This window comes from Mya arenaria, chromosome 10, assembly GCF_026914265.1.
Source record: "Mya arenaria isolate MELC-2E11 chromosome 10, ASM2691426v1".
In the NCBI taxonomy this organism is placed as follows: domain Eukaryota; kingdom Metazoa; phylum Mollusca; class Bivalvia; order Myida; family Myidae; genus Mya; species Mya arenaria.
Window position 1 is genome coordinate 50,167,636 of NC_069131.1, and position 14,448 is coordinate 50,182,083.

At 33.3% G+C, this 14,448-nt stretch overlaps 1 protein-coding gene across 4 annotated transcripts; it reads left to right on the plus strand.

The window, feature by feature from the left end:
• Positions 1–2,422: 2,422 nt before the first annotated feature.
• Positions 2,423–11,821, plus strand: LOC128206491 (beta-1,3-galactosyltransferase 1-like). 4 transcript variants are annotated; one of them, XM_052909000.1, is made up of 3 exons: positions 5,074–5,209; positions 9,085–10,168; positions 11,674–11,821. In XM_052909000.1, the coding sequence occupies exons 2-3, from the start codon at positions 9,095–9,097 to the stop codon at positions 11,686–11,688; spliced, it is 1,089 nt and encodes a 362-aa protein (XP_052764960.1). In that variant the 5' UTR covers positions 5,074–5,209; positions 9,085–9,094; the 3' UTR covers positions 11,689–11,821. The 4 variants fall into 4 exon arrangements, with proteins under 4 accessions (XP_052764956.1, XP_052764960.1, XP_052764957.1 ...); XM_052908996.1 differs by lacking the exons at positions 5,074–5,209; positions 11,674–11,821 and adding an exon at positions 2,423–2,517 and having other exon boundaries at positions 9,085–11,358; XM_052908997.1 differs by lacking the exon at positions 11,674–11,821 and having other exon boundaries at positions 9,085–11,358.
• Positions 11,822–14,448: the final 2,627 nt, after the last annotated feature.

Sequence of the window (14,448 nt, forward strand, 5' to 3'; positions counted from 1 at the left end):
TAAATACAAATATAAATACTGTTAAAACGTTTAAATATTTGGCCTATAAGTATGTGACTTCATTTGAAGATTATATTAATTTCTTGGTAAAACGTTTTCTGCATTTATGTTCAGAAGAACTGCATCGCTATGGATATATTTTATGCACATTTGTTGGCTTCAAACGAAATCTGCCTATAAACATTCCTGCTTTCTAGAAATTGCATCCTCTAACGAAGGTTCAATTTTATTTAATCTTTAAAATGGATGTAAACATAGAGCTCCATTTATTCAGTTGCCATCTCTTCAAGATTTAATTTCAGCTACTCGTAAGAATAAGTCGTTTTTCAAATATGGTTTTCGAGATTTGCAAAACAATCCGTATTTAATAAATTAAATGTTTATAATAAATTTTAGGATATTTCGTTACTACCAAAAAAAGCATATCTAAATCTATTGCATTCATCGTGTATTGTATAAAATCTGTTTCCATGTTATATGTGTCCGTACTTGTCGCAACAGACATGTCAGGTCTCCATAAATCCTACTTACATACGACGTTTGATCATAATATGTCAACCCTAATTAAAGATAGTTATTACCATAATTAACTTTGACCTAGCCCACCCATTATAACAGCAACGTCAGTCATTCTAATAACAAGGCTTCGCATTGTGAAAATCTGATTAAAAATGTCACCAAAAGTGCTGCGAGGCCATTGATCTAATTCAATTTTATGAGCTACTTAGCTACCAAACTATGAAAACATTTTCTATGTACCGCGAGCCAAGGTTTTGCTAAAACATTTGGATGCTGGTATATCTGCGTTTTAAGCAAAAACAAAATCATTGCTAAATTTCAAGACCCCAAAACATTCAAGTATATCCGTAAAAAGTGTACATATGACTTGGTTAGACTATTGTTCAAGTTAAGAATTCGTTTGCGCCTTTTACGTTTAAGATATTGATTGCATTAAAAAATGACTAGAATCTCACATCCAAGACTATTACAGGGACATTCACAATCGAAACTCCCACCGTCACTAAATACACCTCTTGAAGTAGGCTCCACCTTGTCCTGTGCCTCTCGATCGTTGGATGCGTGTGGGTGGCAGACTCATACATAATTGTAAACAGTGTTCCCACTATCGTTAATTGCATGTATACATACAGTAAATAAGATGCAATCAATATGATGAAACACGTTGCATACTCTTTATCAATTGTAGGAACATACGTCACGCGCACCTGCTGAAACGCTTTGCACTAGGAAAACGTCAACAAACCAGGTATTGTTCATTTTAAACATTATTTCCCGACATAATCCTATAAAAAGCAATAGCGCAACGAACAACTCTATATTCATTAAGAAATGAACCATTAGCGAGCATACAGTTAATATAGAGTTGCTCGTTATACTTTTGCTTTTCATTGAAGTTTGGTTGAACATAATGAGAAATATATGGTTTGTTGACGTTTTTTCTCCACCATGTGGAATCGTTTCAACAGGAACGTGTGACGTACATTTCTATTATTGCTTACAAATGGAAAATACTCATACACAAAGCGTAATATTTCTTAATTTATAAGCTAAAATATTCAAAACAATAAATATTATTTACTTTCATTAAAATGTACTGGACGTATTATTCGTGATAAAAGAAAATCTGGTGCGTTTATAAACTCATCCAAAATTTTAAAAGGAAATTATCAAAATGCAATGCAGAATACATAATTTACTAATGTACAGTATGTACTCAAATGACAACATCCACCCTGTTTAACCCTGTAATGCAGGGGCCAATCGATAAAGGTAATTTAAAATGTCATAGCTTTAAGATGAAAGAGAACGTCAAAGAGAAGGGAAGCGAAATTTAAGTCGATTATATCTTGTTCATAAAATAAAAAAAACGATCTTTTGGACTACTCCCGTTTAAATACCTCTGTCGTTATCTGTAATAAACTTGCTAATAATGTGAACAAACGATAGTGTACTATTTAAAGCTTTAATTACATATTCTCAATAAAATAAGTAGTATTCACTTCATTTTAAACCTTAAATTTTAAACTAATGGATTATTTTAAAATAAAAACATAAATATTTGTTTCACCCTTATTTATAAATGTATGAATTGGTTTTCATGAACATTAAACTTGTTCCCCGCTTTGCGCCAAGAAAATATTTTACAGTAAAGTGTGTAACATCAAAACACAAAATTTGCAAAAATAATTTGTTGGTGCATGGCGGTGTAATTTAGCGCAAAACTATTAAATGATTTATGAATCTTATTTTGGAGTGAGAGTGCATCTTTAATAATAGGCAGATCCATATAAATAGCGACCCAGGTTCTTTCTTATCTATAAACTATAATATATATACAAACTCATTTTGAAGAATAGTTATCTCCTACCAATACAGTCAGTAAGGCAAATGCACAGGCATTCGTCCTAAACCCCCTTCAAGAGTGTGTGTGTACTCACATTTTATAATTTATGAAAGGGATGTCAAACATTTCAAATGGTGTTAGTCCTAATGAAGGTATTTATATATTACATGTTTTTCAAATCCTTGTCATTCTAAGTTAGTTAAAAACAGTGATAATTATTTCCTTTGTCTCATACAAATTTCAAGGTACGATCTGAAATAAATTGTATCTTCGAATTGATTACCTGGTCATGAAATAGTTGGGTTGCTTGAAAACTGTTTATTGACTTCAACACGCATTGCTGATAAAACTCGTCAGTTCTGTCGGACGCTCGATTTAAAAACGCATAATAATGTTTCAGCAAATAATGTTATCTGAAAATAAGATACATGAAGGTAGGCATTTTTCTTGTATTAACAGTTTTAAATGATGTGGTTATTATTTTAGCTATTTAAATTTGTAACTTGAACTCCGCGAATTGCATTTGTCACCTATCGGGAGCACCCATCATCGTCTAACATAATTTAAAAGCCAATTCAAATGTAAATGGGTCGCGACGACCTTGACTTTGGACTTTATGTCCGCGAAATCAATTGGCGGTCATTTCACGTTAATGATGATGAAAACTTTTACCTATTTTTAGGACTGCAGGATCAAGAGTTCTGCATATATATATATATACTCATCTTAAGAATATTCCCTGATTTTACACTGTGTTCAGAACAAAAATACAACGTCTTTAGACAGTACAATGAATTTGTAGGTCTGAATAGGTTCAGTATATGAGTGTATAAATAAAATATTTTGATGATATGTGCCATTGTTGTTTCGAACTTTTATAGTTACCTGTTTTGGCATTTTGACTACTGCAACAGCTTGCCCATTATCGGGGTTTATCTTCTATTTCAATGACAAAACCATCTGCACAGCTGCAACAAAATGATTTTTATCGAGTGCCTGTTTCTAGTTCTCTTGAAGTTTTGATAACGTTGTTTGGTGCCGATGAAGCTTCGAAGAAACTCAAAATAGCGTGGTAGTTTTTCAGTGATTACATTTTCGATGGCATCGGGATGTTACTGACCGGTCTATGATTTCACTTAATTAAAGCATCTTTCAATTTTAACAGGGGCGTTGTTTGTGCCATTTCAATTTATCGGAAAAGGCACTTGTCGATGTATAATGGTTAGCGAAGTTTGAGATCGGCTGAAAGAGAGCAGGTTGACTAAGTTTCAAGATAGTTTTTTTGCTGAAATTGTGTCAATTCTAGTAGCTTTTATGTAGCTGATAGTAAATCTTGCCATATTATCTTGTAATGAAAGTTGAAAAAGCAGAGCTTTGTTTACATGTACGTCTTCATGTTTTGTTTTAATCTTTTTACACTAGAATAAACTTTTGAACATTTCGATACTTTATCGCTGTTTGGGACAGTTACATCATCTTCATTTAAGAATTTATTAGGTTGCTTAGTTTTGTTTTGATTTAAAAAAAATGCTTGCTCTATTGTATTTCAGACATCTGTTGTCTAGACTCCTCAGAAAGTAACTCACGAAATACCTTCAAAAGAAAGCGTTTTTATTTACTGTCATCACATACAGGAGTAGTTATGTCAGTCATTTATGTCCGAGGCCAGGCATGTTTCACCTATTCAAATTTGAAAGCAAATAATTCCAATGTGAGGTAATCACGCTCGGCGTTTTAGCAGAAAAATACTCCAAAGTCATTGTTCTTGGCGCCACATATATATTTGTTATAATTTATCATGTAGACGGATCAATTGGTAAACACTTAATTATAGAGGAAACCGATGATAAATGACAAGTGTTTGATCATTCGATAAGCTATTCAATTATACTTCCATTTTTCATCAAACGCAATATTACATACGACCTCTTCACCTTGAGAATTTTGGCAAATCAAACGAGCCCATACTTTTTATGTAAGGAAATATGCAACTAATACATGCATGCAGCTATAAAATCTAAGCTTGAAAGTTTCGTAAATGCGATAACATCTTTTTCTATGCATTTCACTATTACAAAGGGGAAACAATTTCAATGTTTGCACATATCAAATTTAATTCACTTAAAGTTCAATGAACAGGATCTTAACAGGACTACAGATTTTTTTCAGGTTATTTTGATAAAGATGACACTCTTATTCCATATCAATACATACACATGCATAACAAACATAAATGTTCAATGATACACCTTTAACTTCTTACTAATGATACTTTTATGGAAAATATAATTTACTGATAACAAGATTGTAACCGTGTATCAAATAGCTGAAAGCGCAAACATATTGAATGATTGGTGAGTGCTAAAAGATCTACTGTGATCTACTATCGTTTCAAAAGGTAGAAATACTTTTTTAACCTTTCTTTCAAATTCAACTCGTTATCCTTCATAAGAACCATTGTTTTCGAATATTTATTCATCATTTTCGATATATTAAAACAGTTGTATTAAATTTGGTAAATCTTTTTTGGGAGTAAGAGTGCATGTTTAAAGCACTGACGTAATTATTAAATTTAGGTTTCCTTACAAAGATAACAGAGAATAGAGACATAACTGAAAATAGAAAGTGCAGGACAAGAACTGTGATAAAACTGTTAGAAAAAAAATAAGTTAAAATAGTTTTTGACTGACCATCATTATGTTTACATCGCTTACTTTAATATCAACAAACAAACAAAAATACGAGGACACTATACAAAGTTCATTGGAATCGCATTTTGGATTTGCATAGGAATAATGCTAACTCTAAAGAATTGTAGTTTACCAGCTGAACAGCAGTGACATTGTAAGTAATTATAAATGTGAGATCCACGTGAGTTCTCCGCTTATTTAAATCACGTAATGTTTTAAGTCAGTTTAAATGTATTAAAATAACTATATCATATGTATATAGTAAAATCTATATGCCGTTTAGATATATCAACATGATTTGGTCTGTGAGGCAATGATCAATATGTCACTCTGCCTTTATGTTTCATTCGAATTCATCAGAGGTTTGATAATGATAAATCTAACGCATGGCATTATCACTCTGATGAACGATAGCGTGATTTTTGCAGTGCAAGTAAACTGAAGGTGATAAAGAAATATAATTGGTATTGCGCATGTGCAAAGTTGAAGATATGGAGACTTTGAAGTTTAAATACTGCAATGAGATCACTACAAGTTAGGTCATTTGTTTAATAATACCGACATTAAACTTTAATTGCATTTATTATAAGCAAACAATCAACTCATCGGAATGCACTTGACAGAGAGAGATTTCTTTAGCGGTGAAAGCAGAAAGATAAAACACTTACCCGGCTGATAACATTTTAACAGGAAATAATGTAGCCTTTATCAAATTTGAATGGCTTTGAAATACATGCTTACAGGAAGTTTTTGTGTTTGACAATAGTTATGACATATACTAGATAGTCTAGACCAACCATGCATTTTTTGTATTTTCCGCACATCACTGCGATTTTTCCTTACCGCAGACGTTATCTTTTAATCTAATTTTTCCTTTACGGCGCAATATAAGCATAATACCAACTGTGTTCATTTCTATACTTCCTCCGTGTTCCACCGCGTCGAGTCAACGCGATACGCGGCGTTACGAAGTGTTAATTAACGGTAATTAATATAGATGTCGATTTTTTAAGGCTTTTTCATTGGCCCCGTCTAATAAATATAATTTATTAAACCCATACATGCCTTTGCCACGATATCAGTGTCCCGTTGAGTTACACTCTTGCAGGTCTTCATACAAAACAGCAGTGAGATGCTGTTTCCAGTAGTATTCGACAAACTGCCTACTTACCATAAGACCCTTTTATTTGAAAAATACCTAAGCACTTAATCCTTCGTTTCGTAGTCTAATTATGTTTAGTTTGTCTTTATGTGACACTTCACCATAAATGTAATACATCGTATTCGTAAAGAAGTAAAATTATTTACCAAGTAACAAATTACAATTAAACAAACACTTTGCGCAATGATAACTTTGCGCAATGAAAAATAAATTCAATTTTGTTTTAGTAATTTTGATTCTTACAAAAACGTACAATAATCTCTATTCTTCCAACAAAGACCCGTGAAAAATCAACGGAGTTACTGGTACAAACTCTTCCTATGGGCTTGAAAGCCCTTCGCGGGTATATTTCGGTATCAATTAACTTTTAAAAGAATACTTGAACATACACTCAATATTCCAACGACAATGATATCAAGTTTGGGGGATGAGAATGTTTACCCTCACAATTGAGTGAAATCCATTCTGCGAGCACGGTTCAATTTACCTGTACAACCAACAGAACCTGTTAAAATTGCTGCATATCGCGGTAAGCCGCACCGAGACGATATGCCGCGTGTATGTTTTCGGAAGTCGTTCGCAGTAGCAGCAGATGAACGAGTGTGAGTTTGGTTTGTGGTCACCAAGCCGGACAAGTGGGTTTTCTCCAGGTTCTCCGGTTTCCCCCACAACACAAGACCACACTCTCGCGTAAAATCGTGCCAACGAGAGTGATTAATATAATGTTGTAATAACTTGTTTCACAATCGTTGTAAAATAAATATGTTTAAACTAAGCAGATGAACGCGGTGATAACGCGCACCACCGCGTTGGCTACCGCGGAATAAATCGCCGTGATTTCCCGCTATGACGCAATTTCGCCTGCGGTGGCAACGCGGTTTTGTTTTGAAAAATAAAAAAAACTCGTGGTTGGTATTGTACCAGTTAAGAATATGTAATCAACGTTTTGGATTACTTGAACTTTCTATGGAGTTTTCGGGATTGACGTGCTCAAAATTACTCAGTACGCAGACTCTCAAAATCAACCAACACAGGATTCGGGTTAATGTTAGAAGTAATAAAATGCATTTTCATTTATGTTTGGGGTTTCATCTTTTGCAAAGGTGAACAATAAACCATTTGTTTCATGTGTATTAAATTTTAGCATATATTTAGAGAGGAATATAGTTGAAATTGAATATGTGTTTGTTCCAAAATGGTACACATATAGTTTTAATTGCAAAAGTAGTAAACTGTTTGGCTTCTTCGTGATGACATTAAAAATGTTAAAGAAAACAGCGACTGAAATTTACTGTCAGGTAACAAAATTAAAGTATCTTTTTAAATAGATGCAAGCACGACAAAGCCACTCTGCATTGTCATTTCGGTGATGAGTTTGGCACCTGCAAGTAATTATTATTGTTGTAGCACTATCCCTTTGAAGGCAAACGCTTTATTATTGTAATAAATAACTTTGTGAAATTTGCTTCGCACGAATTTGACTGAAGGTTTGAAAAAATGCGTGTCGCATGTTTACTTAAGAAATCTTGATATTTGATATTATACGTGCTTTGGTCCTTCAAACCTAAACTTCCTTAATGTTTAAAACAGTGTGCTTATAGTCAAGACAGATTGATAGGCGGATTTAATGAATTTGACTCAAACGTGAGAAATATGGATACCTGGTATTGTTATTCAAACGTGTTTTTTTTGGAATGGAAATTACTGAAAATGAGTTTTCTTCTTTAAATGTGTCCTGGTATGTTTGGACTATTAAAGTTAAAACAAGAATTACGCGAATTGTATTTGTCACCTATATGTAGCACCCATCACAGTCAACTCTAATTAATACCAATTTGTTATAAAATAAGTCACACGGACATTTACCTTTGACCAACTAACTGTAATAAATACTCCTACTGAGTATAATGACCAAGAGTGCTTGTTAGATTGTGCGAAAATTGTTTTATTTGATTCATGATTACTTCTACTTTGACTTGTCACCTTCTGACCTGTTGTAAAACTATTCATGAACAAAGGTACTACTAAGTTTGGAATCTGTAGGACCAAGTGTCTTGAATATATTAAGCAAAATTGTTATTGTGAATGCTATTGTTATAAGCTATATTTAGTGGATGACGTTCTTCTAGAAAATGTTATAACGACCTTGACCTTTGACTTACTCGCCCTAATATTAATATGCAGCATTCATCAACCATGAGAAATATACATAGTAACGCTTGTTCAGATAAAGTTTTGATAAAGTGAAAAACGTTCTTAACGTCATTATTGTTTACGTTCAACTCTTTATTGTTATGAAAGTATATACGTTGTAATCTGCAATATGTATAACGAGATTTGAGACAACTGTTTAAGCTCTTCTTGTTTTATTTGAATATCATCGAATATTTCACGATCAACTTTAAAAGCTAACAACGATATCGATCACGTTGTTACCTTAAACAAATTGAAAACTATATTTCATGAAACGCAAAAAAAGAACATGGTTAAGGTTCTGTAAAGATAATAATTCAATTATAAGATGCGTACTCAGACCAACTTCAGAAACACAATTATCTAGCAGATGCCGTTTTAAAACAAAATAACTATAACACGATGTAATAAAAACAGGCTTAAAAGACAGTTACAAAACACCAACTGATAAAGTCGTTAGATGCTTTTTGATAAGCGACCCTTTATCTGTTAAAGGTCACCACGACTACGCCCTTTGCTTAAATGACCAAAAATATGCAGGGGAATTGCCGTGTGTGTATGCAAAGTTTGAGGACTGAATCATTATTATAATAAATGATCGAAAACCGTTTAATCAGGTCACCACGTCCTGTAATTTTACATTTGAGCATAAAATATATTTTTCATCATTTCAGATTAAAAAAGATGCACTCCAACGCAACCGTCGTCTTCGCTCGACGAGCCATCGTTGTTCTAAGTATTTGTGGATTATCCTTAACGCTGTTCTATAACAATACTCTAAATCAAGCAAAAATCAAAGTACTCGCTCGTGCTGGTTATCCCACAGACAAACCAGGGTATGTAAATCTTTCTTGGTACACGCCTGATGCACGAGTTCAGTATATAAACAGTATATTTCAAGAAGCTATTGGTAAGACTAAAGTGAATTCAATCCTAACAAACGGTTTCAAAACTGTATATCAAGTTGAAGCTTTATCAAAACTTGCGGATGCAGATGACTTTGGAAATATAAAATATTCACACGGAAATAAAAGGAAAAGCTCTTGTGAAAACTGTTTCCCACATAACTTCAATTATATAATAAATAATGCGGATATATGCCAGGAAGTGAATAAAAACATCCCGAAGATGCTTATTCTCATATTTACAGAGCATGAAAACTATTTTAAAAGGAAAGCGATCAGAAAAACATGGCTAACGTTTTCAGAAGATAACACATCAAATGTAAGATACGTTTTTTTACTCGGACTAACTTCAGATACACATCTAGCAGATGCCGTTTTAAAAGAAAATGAACTTTATCGAGACATAATAAAAGAAGACTTTACAGACAGTTACAGAAACCTAACTTTGAAAACAATAATGGGGTTAAAATGGGTGACGCACAATTGTCCAAATGTGCAATATGTGATGAAAACTGACGACGATGTGTATGTGAATATACCAGCTATTATGCGCATGTTGAAAAAAAACAATAATCTCAAAAAGAACAACTCCATCATTGGGTCGTGTTTTGTAAACGTTAGTCCAATTCGTGACAAGCAATCAAAGTGGTACGCATCAGAAAATGCATACCCAGGCGAACTATATCCCAGGTTTTGTTCCGGTACAGGGTATATTATGAGTTCAAAGGTTGCCAGCCACTTGTTTGAAATATCTCCAAATATACCATTCTTTCATCTAGAAGATGTTTTTATCGGATTATGTATGGATGCCCTGGGATATAAATCGATACCAACACGTGGATTCTACTCTTACGTAAGCGGACGTGTACGTCACGTTTGTAGCATTAAACATGACTATGTTTATACCGCCCACTCACTGCCCCCTGAATACATTGAGGCAATATGGATATCGAATTGCCGAACCAACTACCGTCGAGTAAATGTCATGAAAGACAATTACAGAAACAATTGATAAGAGATAACATTTGTCTTTGTTTAACAAGTGGCGTTTAAAAAATATATATGTTTTTTCTCTCTGAGCTCTCCCTGAGCAATTATGTATAATTTAGTGAAAAACATGTGTATCAAGGTTTAGGAAAAACGTAAACATAGCTTCGAAGCACCCTTTGTACAATTATATGAAGTTTGGATGCCAGGTGACCCCATTTATTTAAGGTAATATTTGATAGGATTTTATTTGCAAAGGAAGACTGGATCGACATATGATTCATGATTTTTTTTTACCTTGAGAGATTGGAAAATAGTTCATTCTACGTTCGATTTCAGTTGAAATGAAGGAAGAAAATACAAACTGAAATAACTTAATTAATTAAGTTAGTTTGATCAATTAATTCACATAATTATTAGTAAACAGTATTTATTTTTTTATGATACTAAAGTTTAATCAGACATCAACATAAATATCAAATGGCTCAAAAAATGAATAAGAATATGTTCAAAACCTTGTAACTTTTAAAACATGTAATTTAAGTCTGAGGTACAAAAACTGTGTAGATGTTCCATCAGTACCTTGTAACTTTTAAGACATGTAATTTCAGTCTGAGGTACAAAAACTGTGTAGATGTTCCATCAGTTATAACATCTAAATATGGGAAAAACTCTTTCCGTTTTGAGGCCAGTCAGGTATGGAACAGCCACCCAAAGGAAATTATGTGCTCCCAAAACTACATGGAATTTAGAAGGCTGATCCGCACCTGGACAGGTCCCTATTGTAAATGTTCAATGTGCAAATAATACCTTTATTATTTTAAAAATAAAATAAATTGAGAATTATAAGATGTTTCACTGAATATCTTTTATCCTTTATCTTAACGGAAAAGGAGTTTTGTTTTCAGTGGGATGGCTTACACTCATTGGACAAGATATGGCAATCAAATACCAGAAAAGATTTCAGCGGACTTTTTTGAATGAATAACAACTTATTAAATTAAATAACATGGGCTAATATCTATTTATGATTGTTTCAAATTTATACAACATCTGTCGAACACATACAATTACTTGTGTTTTTCTTTCGGAAGGAAATTTTGTTTAGGTGTTACGATTTTACTTTTTCAATTAACATTCTTTTTCAGTGATAGGTGTTATATCAAAATTACATGATAAATATCACATCTCCTCTAAGCAATACTTTTCAAAGATTTTTCGTATCAAGCTAGATTAATTATAAGTTTTTTTATGAATTACACATCGATGTACAAAGTTGTTATTCCCTTTGTATATTTTGCTAATTCTGCTATTTCAATGTATATGATTACCCTTTAAATTATACTTTTGAAACAATTAACCATTTTACAGTGGCAGATCAACTAGTGGAACCGTGTGCGTGTGGACTGGCCGTACAGCCGGGAAAATTTGTTGATGTTAACACTGATGCTCTAATCTAATCTACTATTTGTATTTGTATGCATGAATATGATAACGAACGGCTTTTGCAAATACTTGCTCCAATATGTGTTCATTTTAACGTATGTGCTTTTATTTCCAGGTCGCAAACTCATTGTTATTTTTATATGCTATGTATGTCTGTTATTCATGTCGGAAAATAGCTCATTGACCTAATGTTTCTTGTTAACACATATCCGACGTTAAATAAAGATTCTTGAAACTTGTATCTTGTAATAAATGACTAGCTTATCTGTACATCGGATATTTTGAGGTTTTCGTTTACTTTGGGTTTAGATCAAGGTACTGATTCAATAAAGATCCAAAACGCAGAATGAAATAATCTTTGGTCATATATTCATCATTTCGATGTTTATTTGTAAAAACTGAACATTAGCTAGTATTGAAGTTTAAACCATCGTTGAGGGAATGAAATAATTTAACTAACTTATTGTTATCTGCGAATTTTCTACAGATTTAAAATGATGACAAAAATCCTTTATTGAAACAAGGATTTGTGAAACATGTAATAACATCGCTTTATCAAAATCAAATTTGTATACAGAAACCCTTTTCGGGGAAACTATGAGTCCGTTCAACAAGTATCAGTCGTCACATAACGTTAAGTGTTGGCATAAAAGCTAATCACAAAAATGTTCCAAAATTTCGAGGGTACATCTAAGTTCTGAACATTTCCGATGTCCATCGCTTATTTGATCGATGCAGCGTTTTATTTTGAAAATGAGAGCTGTCCGTCGTGCCTTGAATATGATTTCTTGATATAAGAATCTTGCCTAGTTTGAGCGTGAAATAAAAACGACGACTTACAAAGAGTAGTTTACTTTCAATGAAATGCATACAATTTATGATTCAAAAATAGTGATATGACTTTAAACAGATATCAACTCTCTTACTTTGCTTTTGCGAATAAATTTGCTCCACCATGTCCCGTTTTTAAGAGATAAACCCATGCAATTCTATTGATAAGGCTCTTATAAAGATATCTGATTTTACTATTTTGAATTACTCCGCCCAACCATACCCGTTCAAATATAAGAGATCAATTTATGCAGCCTACAAGCATCGTATCTATCCGGTGAATGATAGCCGTTGTGTTAACCCTAAATTGCGCTGCACTGATTAGGAAACGTAAACTGTTTGGATGATCGGTAATAATCTGGCGGCATTTGAATACCATATAATTGTTGGGTCTATTCCATATAAGTTGCAGATCCGTTTCCGCTTTAATCGCAGTCAGCGATTTTGTAAAGCGTACAATTTTACGGAAAAGGTGGCCGATAACGAAAATTGTTTGGACTGAACAAATATGTGTCAATCATTTGTTTATGTAAATGCAAAAAGAAAACACAACAAAACATTTGCGACTATTGAATAAAAATGACAGTTTTTAAATTTACATAAAACTACGATATTCTGTTATTTTGGTGAGCATAGAATATGTTATTTTGCACACCGGATAGGCATTTTCTGTAAATATGATCGTGCTGAAAATTGTTGTGTTGCACACCCAATGCTCAAAGAGTCGCGCACAACTGCTTTACATGTTAAATGACGGTTTTGAATAGAGCGCATCTGAATACACATTTTTTTTCGAAAATTATAATGACAAAACGCAATTAATCATCTTAAAAAGTGTTGTTTCAGAGTTCCTATATGAAATATTAAATTGATGCGCGCCATAACATCAATATACAGCGTCGCACAGGCTTTTTGGCAGAGTGTGAAAATAGTCGAGATGGTGTTTTTGCACAACTGGTGTTGTATTCAATAGGCAGCTTAGATTGATCAAGATTTAATTTAAGACTTAATTTTATCTTATTTTTTCTAATTATAGAATATAAACTTAGTGTTTGGATTTTAAGCTCAGCAAGAAAACAGAAAAAAACTTGTGTTTTTGGTCCAGCTCGAAATAATTAGTGTACCCTCGGACACGCACGCTGTATGGGCCGCTGGGACCAATAACAAATTGAATCCTACTCCAAGGTTGCCGACACTGCCTCGGTAAGCCCCAGTTAATGCATCTGCCCTCGGTCGCTTTAACATAGAGCAGCTCTCATATAGGTCAATTATGAGGACGACGATTGTGGGCGAATGAAGTGGACAGCGTACACATGGATACCTGCCCCATGTATGTTGAAATATTAACCAATGAATTGTTACTTTACATTCACATGCGCAATGTTTTAATATTAATTGTTATAAGTTATAGCACAGATCTAAAGAGCATAGACGCAAAAAATGACGAAATCGTTTGCTAACTTATCAGGGGAAGTTACTGCGTATCATTTTCTGCAAGTGTTCTTTTCAACTGTTGTCTGCTACGCTGAGGGAAAAGAGCATTATTTTGTCTGCTACTTTTGTCTTTTTGCTGATTTCCACCCAAACTATTGGAAAACAATAGGTAAACATGTTCCTATCATCACATTTGTTGTGATTGTTACCTTAAAACTTCGGCACTCTAACTGATAAATGTTGATGTTATTGTTATTATTATTTTAATACGATTTGTCATACATTTTCGAGGTAATTTATATACTAGTAATAGCAATTGCTTACGCTAGTCAATTCGTACAAGCTAATTGAGGGCACAAATACCGAACACTTGCAAAGCGAAAATACATGGTCATACAATTATAATTAATAAGTATGCTATTTTAAATTAACACT